The sequence below is a fragment of the Malaclemys terrapin genome, chromosome 11, assembly GCF_027887155.1.
Source record: "Malaclemys terrapin pileata isolate rMalTer1 chromosome 11, rMalTer1.hap1, whole genome shotgun sequence".
NCBI lineage: Eukaryota > Metazoa > Chordata > Testudines > Emydidae > Malaclemys > Malaclemys terrapin.
The window spans coordinates 67,951,244-67,975,208 of NC_071515.1; the positions used below are offsets into that span (position 1 = coordinate 67,951,244).

General features: G+C 46.5%; 1 protein-coding gene across 1 annotated transcript in view; it reads right to left on the bottom strand.

The window, feature by feature from the left end:
- KALRN (kalirin RhoGEF kinase) overlaps positions 1-23,965 on the bottom strand; it is a 732,870-nt gene that overhangs the window by 16,291 nt on the left and 692,614 nt on the right. Inside the window, exons 19-22 of the mRNA XM_054043358.1 lie at positions 11,761-11,788; positions 10,457-10,628; positions 8,636-8,757; positions 6,758-6,889 (exon numbers count right to left, since the gene is read on the bottom strand). Of these exons, the coding sequence (XP_053899333.1) occupies positions 6,758-6,889; positions 8,636-8,757; positions 10,457-10,628; positions 11,761-11,788 (454 nt within the window). The remainder of the gene's footprint in view (positions 1-6,757; positions 6,890-8,635; positions 8,758-10,456; positions 10,629-11,760; positions 11,789-23,965) is intronic.

The following is a 23,965-nucleotide window of genomic DNA, read 5'->3' on the forward strand; positions in this document are numbered from 1 at the left end:
TTAGCCATCACCGTTTACAGGTGATATAGCAGAATGATAAGGCCAATTCATAAAGAAATCAATGTGTGAATGAAGCATACTCAGTAAGAGAATTCTCTCTCTCTGATACACACATACATAGATGTCACATGAGACTGTTTATATTGGAGCAGGTAAAATCCATGGGTTTTTTTAAAAGGTAGAAATGAAAAAGCCTCTATTATAATGCAATTAATTTTGACCATTGACCTGAAAATACACAGGATTGTTTGCAATGATACATTCTTGAGTGATTTGCTCAAGACAAGTTTTGATGGGCCTAATGCTCCACTCCAATACACAGGTTTTGAGCTGCTTTAATTCCGTTGTTTAGGGTGATCCAAGGGGTTCTAACTTGCATTAGGCATTTGGCCTCCTCTTGGAGTTATACTGGTGTAATGGAGAGGAGAATCAGGCCTCCCTCGTGATGGGGCTTCCATCACATCCCACGGGAGACTATTCCATTGTTTAGTATATGACAGTTTCCTGATAGGTTTCAGAGTGGTAGCCGTGTTAGTTTGTATCAGCAAAAACATTGAGGAGTGGCATCTTAGAGACTAACAAATTTATTACATTGGTATATGCCATCATGTGCCAGCAATACCCCTCTGCCATGTACATTGGCCAAACCGGACAGTCTCTACGCAAAAGAATAAATGGACACAAATCAGAAATTAAGAATTATAACATTCAAAAACCAGTAGGAGAACACTTCCATCTCCCTGGACACTCAATACCAGACTTAAAAGTGGCAATTCTTCAACAAAAAAACTTCAGAAACAGACTCCAACGAGAAACTGCAGAACTGGAATTAATTTGCAAACTGGACACCACCAAATTAGGCCTGAATAAAGACTGGGAGTGGATGGGTCACTACAAAAACTAATGAGCTAAAAACTAATTTACCCCTGCTGATACTCACACCTTCTTGTCAACTGTTTGAAATGGGCCACCTTGATTACATTGGCCTCGTTAGCACTACAAAAGTGATTTTTCCTCTCTTGGTATTCACCCCTTCTTGTCAACTGTTGAGAATAGCCCATTTCCACCTTAATTGAATTGGCTTGTTAGCACTGACCCCTCACTTGGTAGGGCAACTCCCATCTTTTCATGTGCTGTGTATTTATACCTGCTACTGTATTTTCCACTCCTTGCATCCGATGAAGTGGGTTTTAGCCCACAAAAGCTTATGCCCAAATAAATTTGTTAGTCTCTAAGGTGTCACAAGTACTCCCCGTTGTGTTTCCTGATAGCACATCCTAAACTTTTCTTCTCACAATTTCATCCCATTATTCTTTGCTAATAACTCCTCGGTCCCATCCTGGGACAATTTTTCTCCCTCCAAACACATCTTCTCTCTAGTTATTGTTTAACCAAGCTACAGCTATGTAATACTTTTACTCTTTCCTTTAAGTCAATCCCTGCAACCCCTGTGTGGCAGGGCAGGGGTGAAACCCCTTGAATGCCCTGCTAAAATGCTGGCTAAGCCCTGCTTTCAGGCAGAAAGGCCAGGGGCAGAGGCTCAAAGCAGCCAGCAGGGAGCCCACCTGCAGGCCCTAATGAGGGCTGTCACTGCAATAGACTGAGCTAAGCAGCGACAGCTGGGCTGAAGGCTGGGAGGGCTATAAAAGCCCTGAACAAAACTCAGTTGGGAGGCTAGCCTGGGAGAGGACAGGAGGTGACAGCTCTGTCTCCTCACCACAGGAAGGGAGCCTCAAGGGCCAAGAGACCCTGGAATGGGGTAGAAATGAGATAACTGTTGGGGGATAAAGGGGACTGCACGGTGGCACTGTAAAATAAAGCACAAGGGTGAAACACCAGAAGAAGGCGTGAGAACTCTTATTTTACCAGCCTAAGCACAGGGTGAGAGGGCAGAAACCTGTGCAGACCCTGTGACACCCTGTCATTTTGGTTGTTCTCTGCCAATATCTTTTGGGCAGTGAGGCCCCCAGAAATGCGCACAGCATTTGAGGTTGTCTCACACCAGGCTTACAATGATGTGCACCGGCCTGTGCACAAGGTTTCAGTGAATGTGAAATCAGGTAAAGAAGTGTGATGTTGACTTGATTTTTTCTCTTTGATTACAGTGAAGTGCAGTGGAAGAAACTCTAGGATGCATTATTTACACTGGCAAGAGGGAGCTGGGCTTTAGATAGGATTCTTGAAGGACCTAGATGAAGAACAAGTTGTCAGGATTCTCAGAACATGTCTGTGGCGTACATAATGAGATCTGCTAAATATGGAGCCTTCCAGGAATAAAATTAATGGACAAGACCAAAATACAGCCCAAGAAAAAATATCCAGACATATCTGGAAATGACAGTGGAATAACTGGGTGAAATACCAAAGGAATCAACAGAAAAGGAGATTCTGTACTTGAGATTTTTTGGGGTTTTTATTTATTTATTTATTTTTTAAAAAGAGGGGCCTCTGGTTACCACAAATAACTTTGAGCCCCATTCAGTCTCTCCTCACCTGTGCTGATGCAGATTGGTTCAGTCACTTGCAACTGGGTCTTCTATGAATGCCCGGAAACCCAGGGGAACCATTCCTGTAGCCCTTCCCGTGAAGAGCCATGGACCTTGGTGTCTTGTTTAAAAAACGATGGAAACCAGCACAAAGGATTCTGGGATGCACTGGAGGAAGACCCATTTGCAATGTGCCAAATGTGGGGGAAAAAATGAAGAAAACTGGACCAGTGGTAGTAATCGCATCTGGGAAAGAGGCACAGGCAGCCATGTTACAATCCAGATTCACTGAAGATGGCATGACTACATATCACAAATCTTCAACCTCTGGGCCTGGGGTATGTTTTGATCTGGGGGCATGAGCTGCATGACACCCATTAACGGTAAGTCGCAGTAATATTGGGCATTCACATGGCAAGAGAAGAGCAAGATGCATAAGCATGGAGTATTTTTATATAAATTGGAGTCAGGAGGCCGAATCTTTGTGTATAAGACTGACTTTTTAACCTTAAGTTCTTACCATAAAGTATTTGCTTTGCATAAAGTACATGAACATGACTATCTGTGAGGTTCGCTTATATCACAGAGACAGGCAGGGAAAAGTCAGTGATCCTTGTGAAGTTGAGTAACAGTGGAGGAATCAACAACATTTTAAAAAACAGAACTACTGCTTTTTAAAATGTTTTGATTACTGTTGTTAATGCAAGAGTTAATGCAACAATTAATGTTGTTAATGTTCTTTGTCAGATGTGCCAGTCAAATCGATGTGATGAGGGTTAAGATAGCTGGTAGATCATTCACTAAGTGACGGGATTTAGACAATTCAAATTGCTTCTTACATTTTTGTTGTAGAGTGATTAAGAGGGAAAAAAAAAAAGAGGCCACATGAAGAATCCCCTAGCTACCACCTGAGCTGCAACAAGAGCTGTACCAGGGGAAAGAATTGTGCCCAGGCCTGGAAGGTGTCCAGCCTGAGAAAAACTTACTGAAGCATCTCTGAGGGTGAGATTATCTGTATTCAGTTTGATTAGGCATAGATTTGCGCATTTTATTTTATTTTGCTTGTGACTTACTTTGTTCTGTCTGTTACTACTTTGAACCACTTAAATCCTACTGTCTGTATTTAATAAAATCACTTTCTATTTAGTAATTCACTCAGAGTATGTATTAATACCTGGGGCATCCGAAGAAGTGGGCTGTAGTCCACGAAAGCTTATGCTCTAATAAATTTGTTAGTCTCTAAGGTGCCACAAGTACTCCTGTTCTTCTTTTTGCGGATACAGACTAACACGGCTGTTACTCTGAAACATGCCTAAGGCAAGGCATTCCGCCCAGCAAACATTGTGCCTTTGTGAGCAGAAGGTAAATAGGAATGTGAATCATTTTGTATGACCTTGGCATAATGCATTGCTAGGCCTGTAGGGATGGCAGTGCATTTAATTATTCATTTTTGCGGGGGGGGGGGGGAGGGAGTGTTGGAGTTGAGAGAGGTGGGGGAATTCAGTGCTGGATGGAAGGAAAACAGGAAGTGGGTCGTCACTTGGAATGCAGGAAACAGCAAAGTTATTTGGATCAAAAACACAAGCAGTTTAATGTAGTCACAGTAAGAGGCCATCAGAAAAGCCTGTCTGATACATTGACAATATAAGAAAAGACTTTGAATCAAGATGGGATGCCTTTGCTTTAGCCAAACCCAAGTTACTGGGCTTAATGCAGAAGTAGCTGGGTGAAATTAATGGCCTATGACAGGTGTGGCCAAACTCTGGCTCACGAGCCGCATGTGGCTCTTTAAGGGATCAACTGCGGCTTGCAGAGCTTGGGGCTTCATCCTGCGGGGGGGGGGGGGGGGAGGGGAAGAGCCGGCGCTTGTGGCTCCAGCCCTGTGGGGGGCACCGAAGGTCGGGGCTTCTCCCCGCAGTGGGGCAAGCCGGCACTCGTGGCTTCAGTCCCGTAGCAGAGCGCCATGGCTCAGGGCTTCAGCCCCGCTGGGTGTTGAGTCAAAGCTGGGGGTGGCAAAGCTGGGCTTCAGCCCCGCAGGAGAGGCACCACTACTAGGGTCTTCAGCCCCAGAGGAGGCGGCAAGCCAGTGCTTAGGGTTTCAGCCCTGCAGGCGGAGGGGCGCTTCTGCTGGAGCTTCAGCCCCGTGGGAGGGGCACCGCTGCTGGGAACTTCAGCAGCACATGCTCATTATAACAAGAAATTGTGTCACTGTAGCGCTGTGCAGACCTCGTGTGCTGTGATCTGCTTGCATGCTGCACACTACAGGCTGTGTTTACTGTTCATAAGTCGCAACAGAATAGTTTTAGATTTAAGTGTTAACCCTACAATAATTTCATGAATGACAATGACATCTTCAAACTGTGTTTCTGCGGATGTAGTTGTGAAAGAAGAAATGTTGGACTTAGTGGTGCTGAAAGAAACAGCCCGCGGTGTTGACATAAAGAATGCACTTCACAAAGCCTTGACAAATGGCAATGCATTGCTGGATAAACTTGTCAGTGTTGCAACGGATGGAGCACCTGAAATGGTGGGGGGGAAAAGTAGGCCTTATTGGACTTTTGAAAAGCGATCCCAAGTTTCCGGAGTTTCTCCCTGTTCATTGCATCATCCATCATGAACATCTCACAGGCAGATACTTCAAGTATGAAAATGTTTTGAAAACAGTCCTGGAAATTGTCCAATTTCATCCACTTGAATAGGAAGATTCATAGACTGCTCAAAGTGAAGCTTTCACCCTTCCTTTCACAAATATTATGAAACATACAGCACGTGGCTATAAGCATAGGAATATTCTCAATGGCCAGGTCCAGCTTCCATTATAGGCAGCACCAGTGGGCCTTTAAACGGCCAAAGCACATTGAACAGTCATTCTGCACTTGCTCAGCCTGCTGTTGAACCGCTCCTTGCTGGGGTCAAGTTGCCCCGTGTATAGCTTCATAAGCCACAGCATTAAGGGGTAGGTGGGGTCTCCAAGGATCACAATGGACATTTCAACTTCCCCTACGGTGATCTTCTGGTCCAGGAAGAAAGTCCCTGCTTGCAGCTTCCTGAACAGGCAAGTGTTCCGAAAGATGCGTGTCATTCACCTTTCCGGGCCAGCCTGCGTTAATGTCTGTGAAACGCCCACGATGATCCACAAGCACCTGGAGAACCATTGAGAAATACTCCTTGCGATTAATGTACTTGGTGGCTAGGTGGTCTGGTGAATGAATGCCATTTATCGCCCCTCGGTAGTTAAGAAAGCCCATTTGTGCAAAGCCATCCACAATGTCACGCACGTTGCCCAGGGTCACGGTATTCCGGAGCAGGATGTGATTAATAGCCCTGCACACTTCCGTCAACACAAGTTCAACCTTCGACTTTCCCACTCCAAACTGGTTAGCGACTGATTGGTAGCAGTCTGGAGTAGCTAGCTTCCACAGTGCAATTGCCATGCGCTTCTCCAATGGCAGGGCAGCTCTCATTCTCGTGTCCTTGCACCGCAGGGCTGCGGCGAGCTCATCACATAGTCCCATGAATGTGGCTTTCCTCATCCGAAAGTTCTGCAGCCACTGCTCGTCATCCCAGATGTGCATGACGATGTGATCCCACCACTCAGTGGTTGTTTCCCAAGCCCAAAAGCGGCATTCCACTGTGGTCAGCACCTCCATGAATGCCAAAATTTCATGTCCTAGCTACTACGTGTGGTGAGATCAATGTCGCACTCCTCTTGCTTTTGTAGTTTAAGGAATAACTCCACTGCCACTCATGATGGGTTAGTCAGAGTGAGTAGCATACTGGTCAACTGTTCGGAATCCATTCCTGCAGCCTGAAGAGGCCAGAGCGCACAGGACACAAACCGTGGGAAGATGGTGCCAAATGTGGATGGAAGCACGGGGGGTTCTGGAATGCGAAGCAATGCATCCCGGGCCATTGGGACAGGACTCAGGATGCCCCTCGATCCCCTCCGCCTTCCCACAACTCTCAGCAGCAGAAGAGGAAGAGATGTTCTGTGGGATAGCTGCCCAGAGTGCACCACTCCAAATACTGCTGCAAGTGTGAACACGCTATTGCGTAGGCAGCTGACAGTGTGAACACATAACAGCGGCTTCCCTCCAGCGCTCTCTGCGCGGCGCTGTAACTCTGCCAGAGCAGACATTCCCTAAGAGCTCTGCCTGGGAGCAGAGCTCTGTATGAAGTTCGGGGGAGGAGCGGGCAGGGATGGAGGGGGCATCAGGCCCCTCTGCGCCCCCTAAATGGCACCCCTGCCGTAAAGGCTAATGTTTCCCTACCTTCTTCTCTGTACTCTACGGTGTAGCCTGAAATGGTGCAATTGCCAGTACTGGATGGGGGCAGCCAGCGAAGGATCACTGAAGTGCAGCTTCTTTCCTGAGCAATGGGACGGTTTGGGGCGGCTGGAACACCTTGAAAAGAAAAACCAGTATCACTTATTGTTTGTACGTTATTGCTTAGAGCATATTAAAAAAAAGCCTTTCTACTACCTATTGTGGACATGAGAGTTGTCTGGGCAGCGGCTGGAGAGATCACAGGAATTGTTGTATCAGAACTGGTCCATCCAGTCAGGTATCCTGTTTCCAACACGGGTTTATATTGAAATGTTTTAGAGGAAGGCCAATGTCCTCTAGACCATAATGTGCTGACTCAATTGTGCAATATTATAGCGTGGGTGGGAGTTTCTTCTTGCTCTCAGCTGGTGCTCAGCTTGGCTCTGAAGCCCGAGTGCCCGCTCTCTCTAGTAATATTTGAGGAACAAAGGAAGGCAAGTGCAGCCACGGTATATTTGAGCATCGCTGAGGATGGCATGGCAGTATCATCACCCTTCTACCTTTGACCTTGGAGAACAGCGCGGGGGGGGGGGGGGGGGGGAAGAGGAGGAATTTTCACTCAGACACATGGCAATTTGGATTAGGTTATTCTAACTATGGTAAATGCAGTTGCATTGGTGTCCTTAGCCCATTGCTACTGGTTTCTGCTGCAACCTCAGGGCCTGATCCAAACCCACTGAAGTTATAAAAAAAAATGTCCAATGATTTCCCTGAACTTGGGATTGGGCCGTTGGTGTGGTGAGCACACACAGTAGTGACCTTTGAACGGCTGACATTGCAAAAGGTGACAGACAAGGCACACGGGGTGGAATTATTATTTATTAATAAATAATAACTTATTTGAATTACTGTAGCACTTAGGAGTCAATCAGCAATTGCTACACATGTAGCTAAGCCCTGTCTGGAATATGGTAGCAGCTCATTTACCCACTTACTTTTCCGGTAAATCTGACAAATCAAACCAATGGGGCCCATCGTGAGAACAAACAAATTGACTTCCTAAATGTTCATGATCCTCGCATCGCCACAAGCCATCAGTGATACTTTCATTACAGCTGCGTTGCCTCCAGTGCCGCAGGCAGATCTCATTTGAATTTCTAAAATATGCTTTGTTGGAGCTGGAGGTCACCAACAGCCAGCTCACCATTGGGACTCATTACAATTCCATGGAACCGTCATCATTCCTCAAAGGTGAGCTCCCACAAAGTGTTTTCTAAGGGCCAAGTCCTTACCCCCTCCCTTCAAAGGGGTGCAAAGCCCTAAATTCACCACCAGTAAACTTCACGCCCCCTTGCTTAGGTACAGGCTCCCCTGGCCAAAGCTTCCTGCAAAGAGGGAAGAGCAGGGGCAACAACATCTGTAGGCAACAGCATCTATGCTGATGATTTGCAACTTGGAGAGGACTCGATTTCCTGCTTACTCTCACTGAAAGCCTTTATGCAAATCACACTTGGGCTTTGCATCAGGGCCCAGTCTGGGCCCACTGGGTGCTGTAGTTATGGGAAGCAGCGTTCTCAGTTAGGATGGGTAAAGGTTATGTGGTTATGATGCATGTTAGGCCAACATTTTAGAACATGGCCTTTAAAGTTCAGGCATCTCAATCTAGAGCTAAGCATCAGCTGCTCCCTCTGACATGGGAATTGGGGTTGAGTAAAGGCTGCATGATTTGGCCCCCTTGTTTGTCATTCACTTGCAACAGCTCCTTACCTACTTGTTTGGAGAGTGGCTATTTGTAAGTGCTCCCAGCCTCCACAAAGAGGCTCAGCAAAGCTGTTGCTGCATTACGTTTCAGAAGCACAAAAAGATAAGGTAAAAATCCAGTACCTTGCACTTTGACTGTAGCCGAAGTCGAGGCTGTTCCATGTTCATTTGTTGCCACACAGGTGTAAATACCACTGTCCTGAGGCATCAGGTTACAAATCTTCAGGGTGATTTCCCCAGAATCACTACAGGTGTCAGAAACGTCACATTTTAAAATGCTGCTTTACGAGCGAATACTTAGGCCTTGGCTACACTGGCTCTGTACAGCGCTGCAACTTGCTGCGCTCAGGGGTGTGAAAACGCACCCCCCAGAGCGCAGCGAGTGCAGCGCTGTGAAGCGCCAGTGTAATCAGCGCCTGCAGCGCTGCACGCTCGCTCACAGCGCTGCAAGCTATTCCCCTCGGAGAGGTGGAGTACTTGCAGCGCTGAGAGAGAGCTCTCGCAGCGCTGGCAGCGCGACTACACTCGCGCTTCACAGCGCTGCCGTGGCAGTGCTGTGAATTGCCAAGTGTAGCCAAGGCCTTACACAGGCATCTCTCGTAGCGTATTGGAACAATGACTACCCTGTTTCCCCGAAAATAAGACAGTGTCTTATATTAATTTTTGCTCCCAAAGATGCGCTAGGTCTTATTTTCAGGGGATGTCTTATTTTTCAGAAATGAAAAATGCCTTATTATCGGTGGATGCCTTATTATCGGGGGGATGCCTTATATTACAACGAGAGGCAAAACTGTAAGTAGGCCTTATTTTCGGAGGATGTCTTATTTTCGGGGAAACAGGGTATGTCTTAGAGGGTACAATAGGCACAGATAAAGGATGTCCATGCAAAGCACTAAGGAGAAATACATACTAAGGGTATTTTTAGTTCTACTGGGCCAAATTCAGACCTGTGACATTGCTCCATTGAGTCCAATGGATTTGCACCAGATTGCACTAGGTCTGAATTTGGCCCATTGCACGTAAGTTATCCGTCAGTCAGGTGTTTGGCAGTGGAGGGGTGGGGAGAGGGATGTTGGGGGGTAAAAAGAATCAAGGCAACAAGACTAGATGGATCCCCAGTTCTGAAGGAAAAAAGGGAACCACTGATGTAAACACATCACCTGTATGGGAATATCATCCCTCTAAATACCCCAGGGAATCAATCTGCTGAGTAAATGCAAGCAGGGCAAATTAGAGTAAGGGCAGCCATGAAAACCTGATGGTCTCCAGGGGCTCTCTTGACCTGGCAGCACGTTTTGATGAACGAGCACAGTACCTTCTTTTGGATTTCTTATTTTTCATTTTCACCCGACTCTGCATTCCCAGGTTACATCTGCACCAGAACCAGAAGTGCTGAAAATCTTTTGAGAGCTTGTTCCCCTGAGATTTCCACTTTAATTGTGTCCTCCCAAGTGGTTCAGATAAGCTGTAGATGAGCATCTGAACTGCACTCAAACTCTAGAGCCAGCAAGGTTTGCCCAAAGCTGATTGCAAAGCTCTCTGGAAAATATCTTTTTCCCTCCCCACGCAGGGCTTTTGGGGCATCCAGCATCATGATGGCCTGTCTTTCTGCCCAAGCGCCGTCAGCTAGGACTTCCCCTAGAGACCGTCAATGCTCTCCTTGGAACAGCTGGAGGAGGTCCCTAGAGAGCCACACAAGACACTGCCTCGTCCCAGAGGCAAAGCATATTCCCAGGTTGGGGAGCTGCAGACTTCACCCGAGTCCCAAACTTTGATCCCCTATAGCTGGCATACATAATGTGCTGCTACTGCAGCATGCCAGGCTGGCCTAGATAATCATATCTTTAACGTGTCTTGCAGTCTGACTGGTGCAGTCACCTCATCTGATGGGAAGGAAACTACCAACAAGCCTGAATCCTTTGGGAGTCCAATGCATGAACTTACCAGGATGAAACGGTATAAGTGGCTGTGCTGTTCTCATTGTCGAGAATATTTTGATCTGGTCCCTTCCAGGTTATGTTGGGCTTTGGCCGTCCACAGACTTTGCACTGAAGCATCACTGTGTCACCAAGCAAACAGGTGATATCCACTAATGGCACAAGGAACTCTGGAGCCACTGGAGCAAAGAAACACACACACACACACACACAAATCCTTTTAGCCAAGCAGAAGAAATGTGCCCCCATCCAGACCCGATATTTGAATACAGGTGTTTCATCCTACCAATCACAGTGGGTTTTTATACAGGGATCATGTGCCTGAATGATGCCTTTAAAACCTTTGTACCAAGTGCTAAGGATACAGGAGGCTGGAAGGAAAATTGCTGAAACTGCAACTTCACTAAGAGACAGACTGTGATGGCTCTTGCACGGCCATGCTGGGGTAGAAGCCCTGCAAAAAGCCCAACGTGCAAGGGCCTCCCACACGAGCAGTTCCTTTGCTCTGGAAAGCGCAGAGACTGCTCGCTTCTTTTCTCCACCTGGGAAGCAAATCACTGGAAAGTGGGTGAGGAGGAAGTGGGCTGTGTCCCCTGCAGCCTGCTGAATAGCGCTGGCACACTGGGGGAGATGGTGTAACACCAACAGGCCCCGGTCGTCGGCGGGCGGGATCGAATCTGGGACCTCTGGAGCTCAGTGCATGAGCCTCTACTGCGTGAGGCTAAGGGTGTAGAGCAGACTCATTTTCTCTTTGTCTTTAAGTGGTTTTGGTGCCACTAGATGGGACAGAACACCACACCCAGGAGGAGTGTGGGTTACAATGGCATTCGTACCATCATAATAGATGGAGCAGAGCGAGCTGCTGCTCCTTCCGGTTCACACTGAGCACACGGGAAAGACGGCGCTGGCCTGAGGCACAATCGCCTGGTGCTCTTCCTGGGCCAATGCAGCTCTCGCCTGCCTCTTTGGCAGGGCTGTACCACCACCCTTAAGATGCTAACGCTCAGGCACTGGCCATGTCACTTGACTCTTTTGTTTTGAAAACGGCATTTGGGGGAAGGGCGGGTCTGGTGATTTCAGCACCACATGGATCCTTTGGTTGTTGGCGGGAGGCACTAGGGCCAGAAGGACTCCTCCTCACGTTGATTACCCTGGAATCTAGCCAAGATTACTCAGGCAGCGTGCCAGTGCGGGACCTGCCCTAGTGCGAGTCACTATGATCAAACCCTGTGAAGTTCTGTTTCACATGGGTTGATCCTGGTAGCTGGTGTGGCAGGAAAACATTGCAGTGCGCAGCTGTCTTTCACTCACCTTCTTGGATGAAATTTGGGTTCATTATCTGAAAAAATAGAAGAAATAGAAACATTTCATTTTTTTGGACAATAAAGCAGCGGCACTTCTCTTCTGCAAGGTAAAGTGAAGAAATGGACATGAAATTCAGAGAGAGAGAGAGAGAGAGAGAGCGAGCCTGATCAGAAAGCACGAGAGGAATCTCTAACAACCAACATCCCAGCAAGCATCTATAAGTGAGTTCTAAATAGATAGTGCATAGTTAAAAAGGCAAATTAAAGTATCAGTTTTTAAAAATTTGATAAAGCATACCCCTTTTCAGTGTTAATTGCAGCACAGGCAACAAGCAATAATCTGACTCTCTGAAGGCTGTAGACTATAGTTTCTGTCTATTTTTATCACATACGTGGTGATGATGCTCATGCTATTAATTCCTTTCTTTCTGCAACCACGTGATATATTGTTCCACCATGTGATCAAATGCTTTTATCATGTACCTTTGACTATCTCACCTGCACTCTGCCCACTAACCCATCTCTGTTGAGACCCCTTTTAACCTCTGAAACGCTTCAGTAAAAAGGGTGGGGGGAAAACATGTCACAAAAATACTTACTTCTTTGCCCTCACTCTCTATTACAATAGTTCAAGCCCCAAGGCTGACAGATTCCAGTCCAATGACAGCATTAAGGTCTAATATCTCGTGGCCTGTCATGGCTATAAAATCTTGCCTTATCTCACTGGATCTCTGGGAATCTCTACTTTCTAAATTATTTGCACCTAGTCATGCCATTTGTGAGCTCTTTTGTATAATGATGGAATGCAGTCACAATTAGAAATGATTTATCATTCAGTGACCCACACATGGGAATTGAAGCAACTTGACCTTACATTTTAAAGGTGGAGGGATACAAAATCAATACCAATACATTTTTACAATGCTACATCTAACACAACGTCTCTCTATAGTTTGGAATAAACAAAATACATGATGGTGAAGAGTGGTAAGAAGATTTTATTGGCACTTGTTTAGGGTAGGTTCATTAACTCTCTGTTGCTTCGTGAGCCACATTCAGGCCTATAAAACACTGTACCAGCACCATGTACACACCAATATCCCGTGTCACTACTTAAACATCTTTTCATGCATTTATCTAGGTGCCAGTGTGGGAGATATCAGTGCATTGAAGGTCTGATGCAAAGCGTAGTGATGCTGATGGAGTCTATCCATTGCTATCCTGGGACCATTCAGGCCTCAAGAACAGAAGCAGTAATGTTTAAAGGTAATCTCTTCGCTTTTAAACGGTTAATTCAACATTTTTTGGCTTACAAATAGCACAGAATGAGAAAAGTGCTAGAACATGCATATAGCACTGGAAGGTTTCAACCTTTGGGCTAAATTCTGCTGCTAATGCTTATCCATGCACGCCAGCAAACCTTCAGGTTGCAGCAGAGACACATGAGAGAAGTTGGTTGTGTGCCTGTGCCTCCTCCAGAAGATGTAAAAGACAGCACTCGTCAGGCCCCCTTCAATTTTCACCATGGAAAGGTGTAACTGCAAGTGGTAAGAGGGAAATGGAGATGGCCTCCAGGTACATATACACCCACTCCTGCAGCTGACCAGAGCATGCTCTTATACGTCAGAGCTCTTCATGCATTATCTTCTTTTCTTAGCAAAAGGAGAATGCAGGAGGGGACCAGGCTCAGGCCCGGCCTCAGGCAAAATAGGGACACATACCGACACAAGTTTTGCTGCATATATATTTCCATTTGGGATGTGGGTTACCTGACTTCCTAGCATTGGCCAGAATTTGGTCTTTCATGGTAGATCTGATAGAAATCCAAGATGTATCATAGTGGAGGAGATCATTGATCCATACAGGCCAGTACTGTACATGTAGTATTCATGAAATGGTCAGTAATTGACACTTGGGAACAAAGCCCCCAATACATTTCCTAATAATGCACCTAACCAACTAGAATTCTGTACATAGGGGACATCTTCTTGACACCCTGACATTCTGGGAATAATGGAGATCCCATCTTTTTGTTCTCGGAAGCTTATAAAGAATTAAACCATTTTCTTCATCCAAGAAGTCTTTTAGGATTGTTTTTCCAAACCTAGTATTGACTTTAATGTGAAAGAATCTGTGTATAATAATGGATCTCAAATATATTCTGCATAAAAATTATTAATCTCCCCAAGATATTGGAGAACTTTGTCATCCCTTCTGACAGTAATGACCATTAGTGGATGACATGAACACTCTAAACATGTAATTGGAATCAGATGTGGACAGCTGCTCATTTAAATTCAAGTGCTTTGTCTTCACACAGTTAAGAAAGAAATAGACAGAAAAGCGAAGGAAACATTCCGAATGTTCCTGTAGGAAATGTCTGAGGAGCAGTTCCTCTCTGAAAAATAACTATGGCTCCTTTCTCCCTCGACAGATCTGCTGACTTTAGTGACCAGACTATAGAGTTTCTTCCCTCCTGGCCTGGGTGCGGGAGCTCGGATTCTATTCCTTCTTGCGTATCATCACCTGCATTGTTAATTGAGGACTAGTCTTCACTACAGCGCTAAATTGATGCCGCTGTGATTGATGCAGCGGCGTTGATTTAGTGGGTCTGGTGAAGACATGATAAGTCGATGGGAGAACACTCTCCCGTTGACTTCAGTACTCCACCTCAAAGAGAGGCGGAAACTACGTCGATGGGAGAGCGTCTCGTGTCAACAGAGCACGGTGTAGACACTGCTGCAAGTTGATGTAAGTTATGTCAACTTAAGTTACGTAATTTACATAACTTAACTAATGTAACTTACAACGTTAGTGTAGACAAGGTCTGAGTTACATGTGTGCAAACCCACAGATGCATAACATGGCAAAGGGAACCTTTAGTACGGGCAACAATGCATGAGACAGTATAGAATCCGGCTTGACTTTCTCATCCTAGGTGGAGTTTGCAGGCATTTCAGCTGGGGAGGGGGAGGGGGAAGGAAACCAAGCATCTCTGCTTGTGAACAGAGAAGATTTGATCAGAAAATCACTGAGACAATGGGGCCATTTTAAAAGTAGCTGTTCAGAGCAGAAGCACATCTTAGGACAAGTATTGAAGAATGCCCCTGCAAAGAACCCAGGATCCTAAGCATGTGCTCAATAACCGCACACCAGGCTGAAGGGAGGCAACCCAGAAGAAAGGATGATTATGCCAGATGATCCCTTTCCACATTACTGCCAGCCAGCCATCCTACCACCTGAAGGGCCTGATCCAAAGACCAAAGGAACCAAGATCTTCAGATTTGGCCCTAACTCTGCATTTTAGGTTCTGTACAGGCAGAGACGGGGAAAGTTAGAATGCAGCTAATCATCAGGGGTTTCCTCTCTGGAGTCGTATGTTATGCAGCTAGTTACTGAGTGGATTAATACCGATTCCTGGATCATCATTAATTCACATACATGCTAGTTCATTCTCTCTCACACACATACACACACTCTGTCTCCTGCTCTGACACAGGGGCAGAGGAGGTGAGACCTGCCCTTGTGATTAAGTGCTTCTCTTAGTAATAGGAAACTGAAAAGGAATTGGAGTAAGTTTCATGGTAAGACACTAGGAGCTGGACATTGCGGACACTTACTGATGTTTATGTAAATGAGAAATGAATATCTATCAAATATGCAGGTCTGGGCATTAACTGATTTGCACTAAGGCCCAGCATTCTGGACTTTTTAGCTTAACCAATATACACGACCTCAGAACTGAAGTTAGAATCAATGTGTAAGTGAACTCCATACCCCCCCGCTCCAGAACTTTAAACCTGCACATCCGCCCTGCACTCACCCATTAAAGTGCCTTTTATATTAAAAGGATTTCTGCCTTTATTGGATTGGGGAGCAAGAGAATGAACTGCTGTAAACACGTCACATTGAGTTCCTAGATGTAATAGCAGTATCTATTAATGAAACATTTAAGAGGTCTCAGATATAAAAGCAATGACTGTAATAAAAATATCTATTAATAAATAATGCTACCTTCTTTAATAACTTGTGAGACATGATGCATTTGCAATAATGGCCTTACAAAGTATTTTATATTTTAGTACCCAGAAAGAAAATTACAATAGTTAGATAATGTTGAATGAGTCTATAGATAAAATTTCTATTGTCTTTCAATAAGACTTAACCTAAGACTGCCTACGTCTCTCTTGAAAAATTGGCCTTTTGAAATTCGTATCCTTTATGTGTAAGTTATTAGATGACTGCAATTTAGAAAAATGTGATATTAGACCAAAAAAAAAAACAAAACAAAACAAAAAAAAACCACACACTTTTGCAAATAAATCCTTAATTCAAAGTGTTCCCCATGTGATTCAGCTACTGGTTTCAGTATGTCAGTTAATAAATCATAATATACTTCACTCTCTAATGTCTTACAAAAGGAGAGGGAATATCACTATCCTTTTTGTACAAAGCAGGGAAGTGGAGGCATAGGAAGGTTAAACTACTTGCTCAGATGCAAAGAATGAGTCCGTGACAAAACCTGATATAGAATCTGGATCCCCCAACTCACCATCCAGATCCCCATTCCCTGCACTTTGCTGTCTCTATTTCCAAAAAGATTTATATTCCCAGCTTGTGTGTGGGCAGCAGGTGGTGATTAGAATTTAATCAGTTCCTATCTGTGCATGACAGAATATGTCTACACTGCAATCGGGGTGCGAGATTGCAACTTGTGTAGACATATCTGAGCTAGAAAACCTTGTGGCAGCACAGGCTTCAGCACGGCCTGTGCAAGCCGGCCTGGCCCCCTTAATAATTATTTGGGCAGCTAGCTCTCGCTGAAGTCCGGGCTGCCGTGGCATCACTACTTCAGAACCTGAGCTATGTGCATGAACTGCAATCAGACCCACGATTGCAGTGTAGACATACTGTAAGCTAACCCAACTTCTGTGGAATCAAGTGTTTTCTTCAAGCCACCAAACAGACTTATAACTTTTTGTCATTATAGCAGCGGTACATAAAACATCTTGGGCCAGATCCTCTGCTGATATAAGATGACATTGAATTATTTGTGCTGGAATGGTGTCCCTAGCCCCTGTTTGTCAGAGGGTGGAGATGGATGGCAGGAGAGAGATCACTTGATCATTACCTGTTAGGTTCACTCCCTCTGGGACATCTGGCATTGGTCACTGTCAGAAGACAGAATACTGGGCTGGATGGACCCTTGGCCTGACCCAGTATGGCCATTCTTATATTCTTAATCTGCCCTGTTAGCTTTGGGCAAGCTTATGTGAATCTTTTCAAACGGTTTTATCCCTGTATGTTAGGTATTCTGCCTGATCAGGAAGCTTGTCATGTTTCCCTGAAAGTCTCTGAGACAATGGCTTGCACAAAAGACAGGAGGGCTCTTAAACTGTTTTAATTCACTTCTATAATCCTCCCTAATAGGGTAAATATGGTCTGCTCTATTTTGAGGATTTAAAATTCCCTACCTTTCCATAGACTATACAAACTCCCAACTCCATATACATCCCCACACCTGCCCTTTTAACATTAGCCAGCTCTGCTCTGCTCCAGGGTTTCTAGCTGTAGACTGAACAGGGCCACAGGTTCCTTGAACTTAAGAAGATCCTTCAACGTTGAAGTCATGTGACAAACCTAAAGGAAGTGTTATGGTTTAGGACTCAGTTAATCCCTCCTGGCTTCTTTTAGTCAGCGTATCAGATAATCCATTTATTTCCAGCATGCGCAGAGAGAGATGAGAAACTAGGGCAACTGCCATTCTGAAGTTTGCTCCCTCCGCTGACAACAAGAAGATGATGGCAAAATACAAACTCTAGCATACAGAGAAGAAAGGGTCTCTGGGAAGTATTTCCCATGAACTCTGCACCCTGAGAAGAGTAAAATCAGTAATTGAGAGCTGGACTCACACAGGCTGGTGAAATGGCAGTGCACAGCTTGACTAGCCCCACCACAACTCAGACTCATAGACTTTGAGGTCAGAAGGGACCATTATGATCATCTGGTCTGACCCCCTGCATGCTGCAGGCCATAAAACCGTCCCTACCCCTTCCCTGGACTCTGCTGTTGAAGTCCCCAATCCTGTTTTTAGTGACTTCAATCGGCAGAGACCCTCCTGCTAGAGATCCCTGCCCCATGCTGCGGAGGAAGGCAAAAAACCTCCAGAGGCTCAGCCAATCTGCCCTGGAGGAAAATTCCTTCCCGACCCCAAATATGACGATCAGTAAGACCCCGAGCATATAGACAAGAGTCTCCAGCCTGACCCCTGTTAGCCATTATACTATTTACCTACCATTTCTTGGTTTTCCTTGACTACTATGTTTTACCATTAAACCATTCCCTCCATAAACTTATCTAACTTAATCTTAAAACCAGACAGGTCCGTCGCCCCCACCGTTTCCCTCGGAAGGCCGTTCCAATATTTCACCCCTCTGACGGTCAGAAACCTACGTCTAATTTCAAGCCTGAACTTCCCCACGGCCAGTTTATATCCATTCGTTCTCGTGTCCACATTAGTACTAAGCTGGAATAATTCTTCTCCCTCCCTTGTATTAATCCCTCTAATATATTTAAAGATAGCAATCATATCCCCCCTCAGCCTTCGCTTTGTCAGACTAAACAGCCCAAGCTCCTCTAGTCTCCTTTCATACGACAGGTTTTCCATTCCTCTGATCATCCTAGTGGCCCTTCTCTGCACCCGTTCCAGTTTGAGTTCATCTTTTTTAAACATGGGAGACCAGAACTGCACACAATACTCCAAATGAGGTCTCACCAGCGCCTTGTACAACGGAAGCAGCACCTCCTTATCCCTACTAGATATACCTCGCCTAATGCATCCCAAGACAGCATTGGCTTTTTTCACCGCCACGTCACATTGTCGACTCATAGTCATCCTGCGGTCTACAAGGACCCCTAGGTCCTTCTCCTCTTCCGTTACTTCTAACCAATGCGTCCCCATCTTGTATCTAAAATGGTTATTAGTCATCCCCAAATGCATCACCTTGCACTTTTCACTATTAAATTTCATCCTATTTCTGATACTCCAATTCACAAGCTCATTCAAGTCTCCCTGCAGGATATCCCTGTCCTCCTCCGAATTTACAACGCCTCCCACCTTCGTATCATCCGCAAACTTTATCAGCCCACTCCTGCAATCGGTTCCGAGGTCAGTTATAAATAGATTAAATAAAATGGGTCCCAAAACCGAACCTTGAGGCACTCCACTAGTAACCTCCCTCCAACCTGACAGTTCACCCTTTAATACGACCCGCTGCATTCTCCCCATTAACCAATTCCTTATCCACCTCTGGATTTTCATATCGATCCCCATGTTTTTCAGTTTAACCAATAATTCCTCATGGGGTACAGTATCAAACGCTTTACTGAAATCCAGGTATATTAGGTCCACCGCATTTCCCTTATCTAATAAATCCGTTACTCTCTCAAAGAAGGAGATCAGATTCGTTTGGCACGATCTGCCCTTCGTAAAACCATGTTGTAATTTATCACAATTGCCACTAACCTCCAGGTCCTCAACTAGTTTCTCTTTCAGAATTTTCTCCAACACCTTGCACACTACAGATGTTACCCGGATCACTTTTTTTCCCTTTCTTGAAAATAGGAACCACATTAGCTATTCTCCAGTCTAACGGGACCACCCCCGAGTTTACAGATTCATTAAATATTATCGCTAATGGGCCTGCTATTTCCCGCGCCAATTCCTTCAATATTCTCGGATGAAGATCGTCCGGTCCTCCCGACTTAGCCCCATTAAGGTGTTCAAGTTTCGTTTCTACCTCGGATACGGTAATCCCCCATCCTGAATGCCCCTCTGTAGTGGTGCTAGTATCCCTAATACCTTCATTGGCCTCATTAAACACTGATGCAAAATATTCATTGAGATATTGCGCCATGCCTAGATTGTCTTTAATCTCCTCTCCGGCAATAGTCTTCAGTGGTCCCACTTCTTTCTTTGCTTTTTTCCTATTTATGTGGCTGTAAAACCTCTTACTATTGCTTTTAATTCCCCTCGCTAGGTCCAACTCTACACGGCCTTTGGCCTTTCTCACTATCTCTACATTCTCTGACTTCACTTAGGTACATTTCCTTACTGATCCCTCCCCTCTTCCACTCTTTGTAGGCTGTTTTTTTCTGATCGCCCCTTTGAGTCGGTCGCTCAACCAGCTCGGTCTAAATCTCTTGCTTAGTAATCTTTTTCCCCTTTTTGGAATACAGGCCTCCGACAGCTCATGCATCTTTAACTTGAAGTAATCCCAGGCTTCTTCTGCCTTTAGATCCATTAATACGTTTGCCCAATCCACTTCCCTTACCAGTCCCCTTAATTTGTTAAAATTGGCCTTTTTAAAATTATAAACCCTAGTCTTTGACTTAATTCTGTTACTCCTTCCATGTATTTTAAACCGAATTAGCTCATGATCACTGGAGCCCAAATTGTCCCCTACTACCACTTCCTCAACGAGGTCCTCACTACTTACCAGAATCAAATCTAAAATGGCCTCCCCCCTTGTCTGTTCAGCTACCACTTGATGGAGGAATTGATCAGCAAGCACATCTAGGAACATCTGAGCCCTATTATTGCTACTAGCGTTTGTTCCCCAATCTATATCCGGGAAGTTAAAGTCCCCCATAATTACACAGTTTCTATTAGTAATTACTTCTCTAAACACATTAAATAGTTCCTTATCCATATCCTGGGTCGATTCCGGCGGTCTATAGCACACCCCAAGCACTATCCCCGGAGAGGCTCTAGTAGTCCTATTACCCAGTGTGAGTATTGCCCAGACGGACTCTGTTATCTAATCCATCAACTATTATTTCTTTACAGCTTATTTCACTATTGACATACAATGCCACCCCCCCACCTTTACCTTTGTTCCGGTCTTTCCTAAACAGCGCGTACCCCTCCATACCTGTGTTCCAGTCGTGACTGCCATTCCACCATGTTTCTGTTATTCCTATGATATCTGGTTTCAGCTCTTGGACCAAGAGCTCCAATTCCTCCATTTTATTACCTAGGCTTCTGGCATTGGTGTATAGACACCCTAATGTATGTCGTTTAGCCTGTCTCCCATTAGTAGCACTATATGTTGCGGGCCTCCTTGCGTCCGTCCCCCCTGTCCTTCCTATGTCCAATCTCATCTCCCCGGCTATGTCTCCTCTCATTTTACTCACCTTTTCCAGACTGGAATCTGGCGTGGAGATTAACTGTGCATCTCCCAACCATCTCCCCAAACTTCCTAGTTTAAAGCTCTTTTGATAAGATGAGCCAGCCTCCCTCCCAGAAGTCTATTTCCTTCCCTACTCAGGTGAAGCCCATCCCGCGAGAACAGGTGTCTGTCCCCGAAAGCCTCCCAGTGGCCATACATCCCAAAGCCCTCCTTATAGCACCACTCCCTTAGCCAACTATTTATTCTCACAATCCTATCAGCCCTTTGCTGCCCTTCCCTTGGAACGGGCAGAATCCCACTAAAGATAATCTGAGCCTCTATCTCCTTGAGCGTCTTCCCCAGCCTGGCATAATCTCCCTTGATTCTCTCTAACGAGAACCTAGCCGTGTCATTCGTTCCTACATGAAGGATTATCAAGGGGTTCTTACCTGCTCCTTTTAGGATCCTTTTCAACCGCAGGTCCACATCGCGTATCTTTGCGCCCGGTAGACAGCACACCCTCCTGTTCTCCGGGTCTGCCCTGGTTACAGGCCTGTCCAATCTCCTCAGTAAAGAGTCTCCAATTACATACACCTGCCGTCGCCTGGCAACAGTGCGATCTAGTAATCTAGTCGCTGATCCCTCTAGTCCTGACCTGTGCCTGTTCCTATCTTCCCTTATGCTCCCCCTTATGCATCCCTGAATCCTCCCGGGGCCCAGAATTGGTGCTGTCTCCATCAACTCCTCCCCTCTCTCTCTTGGACTAGCTGCTCTTCTCTTCTTCCTCACCCTCCCACCTTCAGTCGCCACCTGCTGCCCCTCCACCTCGCTATCCAAACACTTGAACCTATTCCTGAGTTCTATTTCCCCCTCACTAGCCCTCCTTTTCCTTGGCCTGCTTCTCACAGTCACATGCTTCCACCTCCCATGTTCTCCCCCTTCCATTCCCCTCTCACCATCCTCTACCTCTGCCTCTACCTGCACCACAGGGCAATCTCCTTCAGCCCCCCCTTGCCTGTCCTCCATCAGCTGCTCAAACCCCCGCCTAAACTCCACCAGGGTATCTACCTGCATCTCCAGCCCCTTAATCTTTTCCTCCAGTAACACTATCAGGCAACACTTCATACACACATACCTGTGTTCCAGCTCCCCTGCTAGGACCATATACATACCACAGCTTCCACATGCAGCCATCTGCATTCTCTCTGCTGCTGCTGCTTGGGTCATGGCTGCTGCAATCTCTGCCCACAGCACCTGTGGACTCTGAGCACACTCCACACCGCGCCCTCCTGCCTCCCCCGTTACCTCCCCCTGCAAACTCCCTCTCAAACTCCCCTGTTAGCCGCCCTGTTTGCTGCCTCCGGTGCCGCTGCTCGAAACATGCTCGAAAGCTAAGTTCTGAGCCAAAATGTCCCTGGAGCTGCCATGTTGATGTAGTGCAAATCTATCAGTGTAACAATACAAAGGTATTTATATAGCATCCCTCACACCCATCTATCAGATTGCTGATTAACCAGAATAGAGGACCATCCCCATACATGGAATGACCAACAGGTGCAAGGTCCGGGGAGGAAACATCTTTAAGGATTCCCTTGTAGAGGCCCCAGATGCCAACCTATCACAAGGACGAGTATGCCCCAATCCCCATTACCCTTTGGATTTTAGAGGACCTGTTGGAGAAACAAGGCCAGCTACACTGAGACCTGTGCCTCTGTTGCAAGTCCCTGTGCCTGAAAGCATAGTCAGCAACTCCCAGGGTGTTCCTGGGCTCAAGCACCCACAGAAAAACAAACAAACCAGGAGGTGCTCAGCACCCACAGCTGTTGGGCGGGGCCCTGGAGCTGTCTGGCTGCCGATCAGCTGTTTGTTGGCTGGCAGGAGGCACTGCGGGGGGGGGGGCGCGGGAGGAGGAGGAGAAGAGCCAGCACCAGGTAAGCAGGTGTTGGGGGAGGAGGTGGAGAGGAGCAAGCAAAGGGCAGGGGGTGGGGCTGGAGCAGGTGGAGTGAAGGCAGGGCCTCAAGTACCCGCCTGAAAAAATAAAAGTCAGCGCCTATGTCTGGCAGCATCGCTCCATGGCTGCCCATGGGCAGGACTGTCCGGGGGGCCAAAAGCTGTGTGGTTGGAAAGGGGGGGGGGGGGGTTACTTGAGAGAGAACACAGCCAGTTGCAGGCTGTTCATTTTCACAGGTTATCTGTGAATTGAGGGGGAAGATGATGTGCAGACCCCTGCCCAGCCCTACTCTGTGCTGCATGCCTCTGCTGCCATCCCAGTTAGTCTCTACCCCCTTCCCAGCATGCAGCCCTCCAAGAGCACCCGCCCTGGGTTCCCCAAGAGGAGGGGAATGGCAGCGCAAAGACAACTGACCACAGTCCCCTTCTGTGTGAATCTTAGGGAGACTATGTACAGCTCTAGGGGTATAATGCTATCATAAGAACGGCCATAGTGGGTCAGATCAAAGGTCCATCTGTGTCAATATCCTGTCCTCTGACAATGGGCAATGCCAGGTGCCCCACAGGGAATGAACAGAACAGGTCGTCATCAAGTGATCCATTCCCTGGTGCCCATTCCCAGCTTCTGGCAAACAGAAGCTAGGGGCACCATTCCTGCCCATAGTGGCCAATAGCCATTGATGGACCTATCCTCCATGAACTTATCTAGTTCTTTTTTGAACCCTGTTCTAGTCAATATATATCCCTTTACCTTGTGCGAGAAAGCGATAGAAGGCTGTGAAGGCAGAGGGAAGCTATACACACACACACACACACACACACACTTCTGTCGGTTAGCAGAACAGGCTCATCCCAGGCAGGGCCGGCCTTAGCAAGAGTGGGGCCCGATTCCTGGGGGCGGGGCTTGCCGGTGGCAAGCCCCGCCCGGGCCGGAGCTGCCCGAGCCGGAGCCACCGGGGGCCTGGGCTGGAGGTGCTCGGCCGGGGCCGTAGGGAAGCAGGGGAGGGGGAGGAACAGGGGGCGGAGCATTCAGGGGAGGGGAGGGGAGGAGAGGAGAGGAGGGGGAAGTGAGCTGGGGGCGGAGTGGACAGC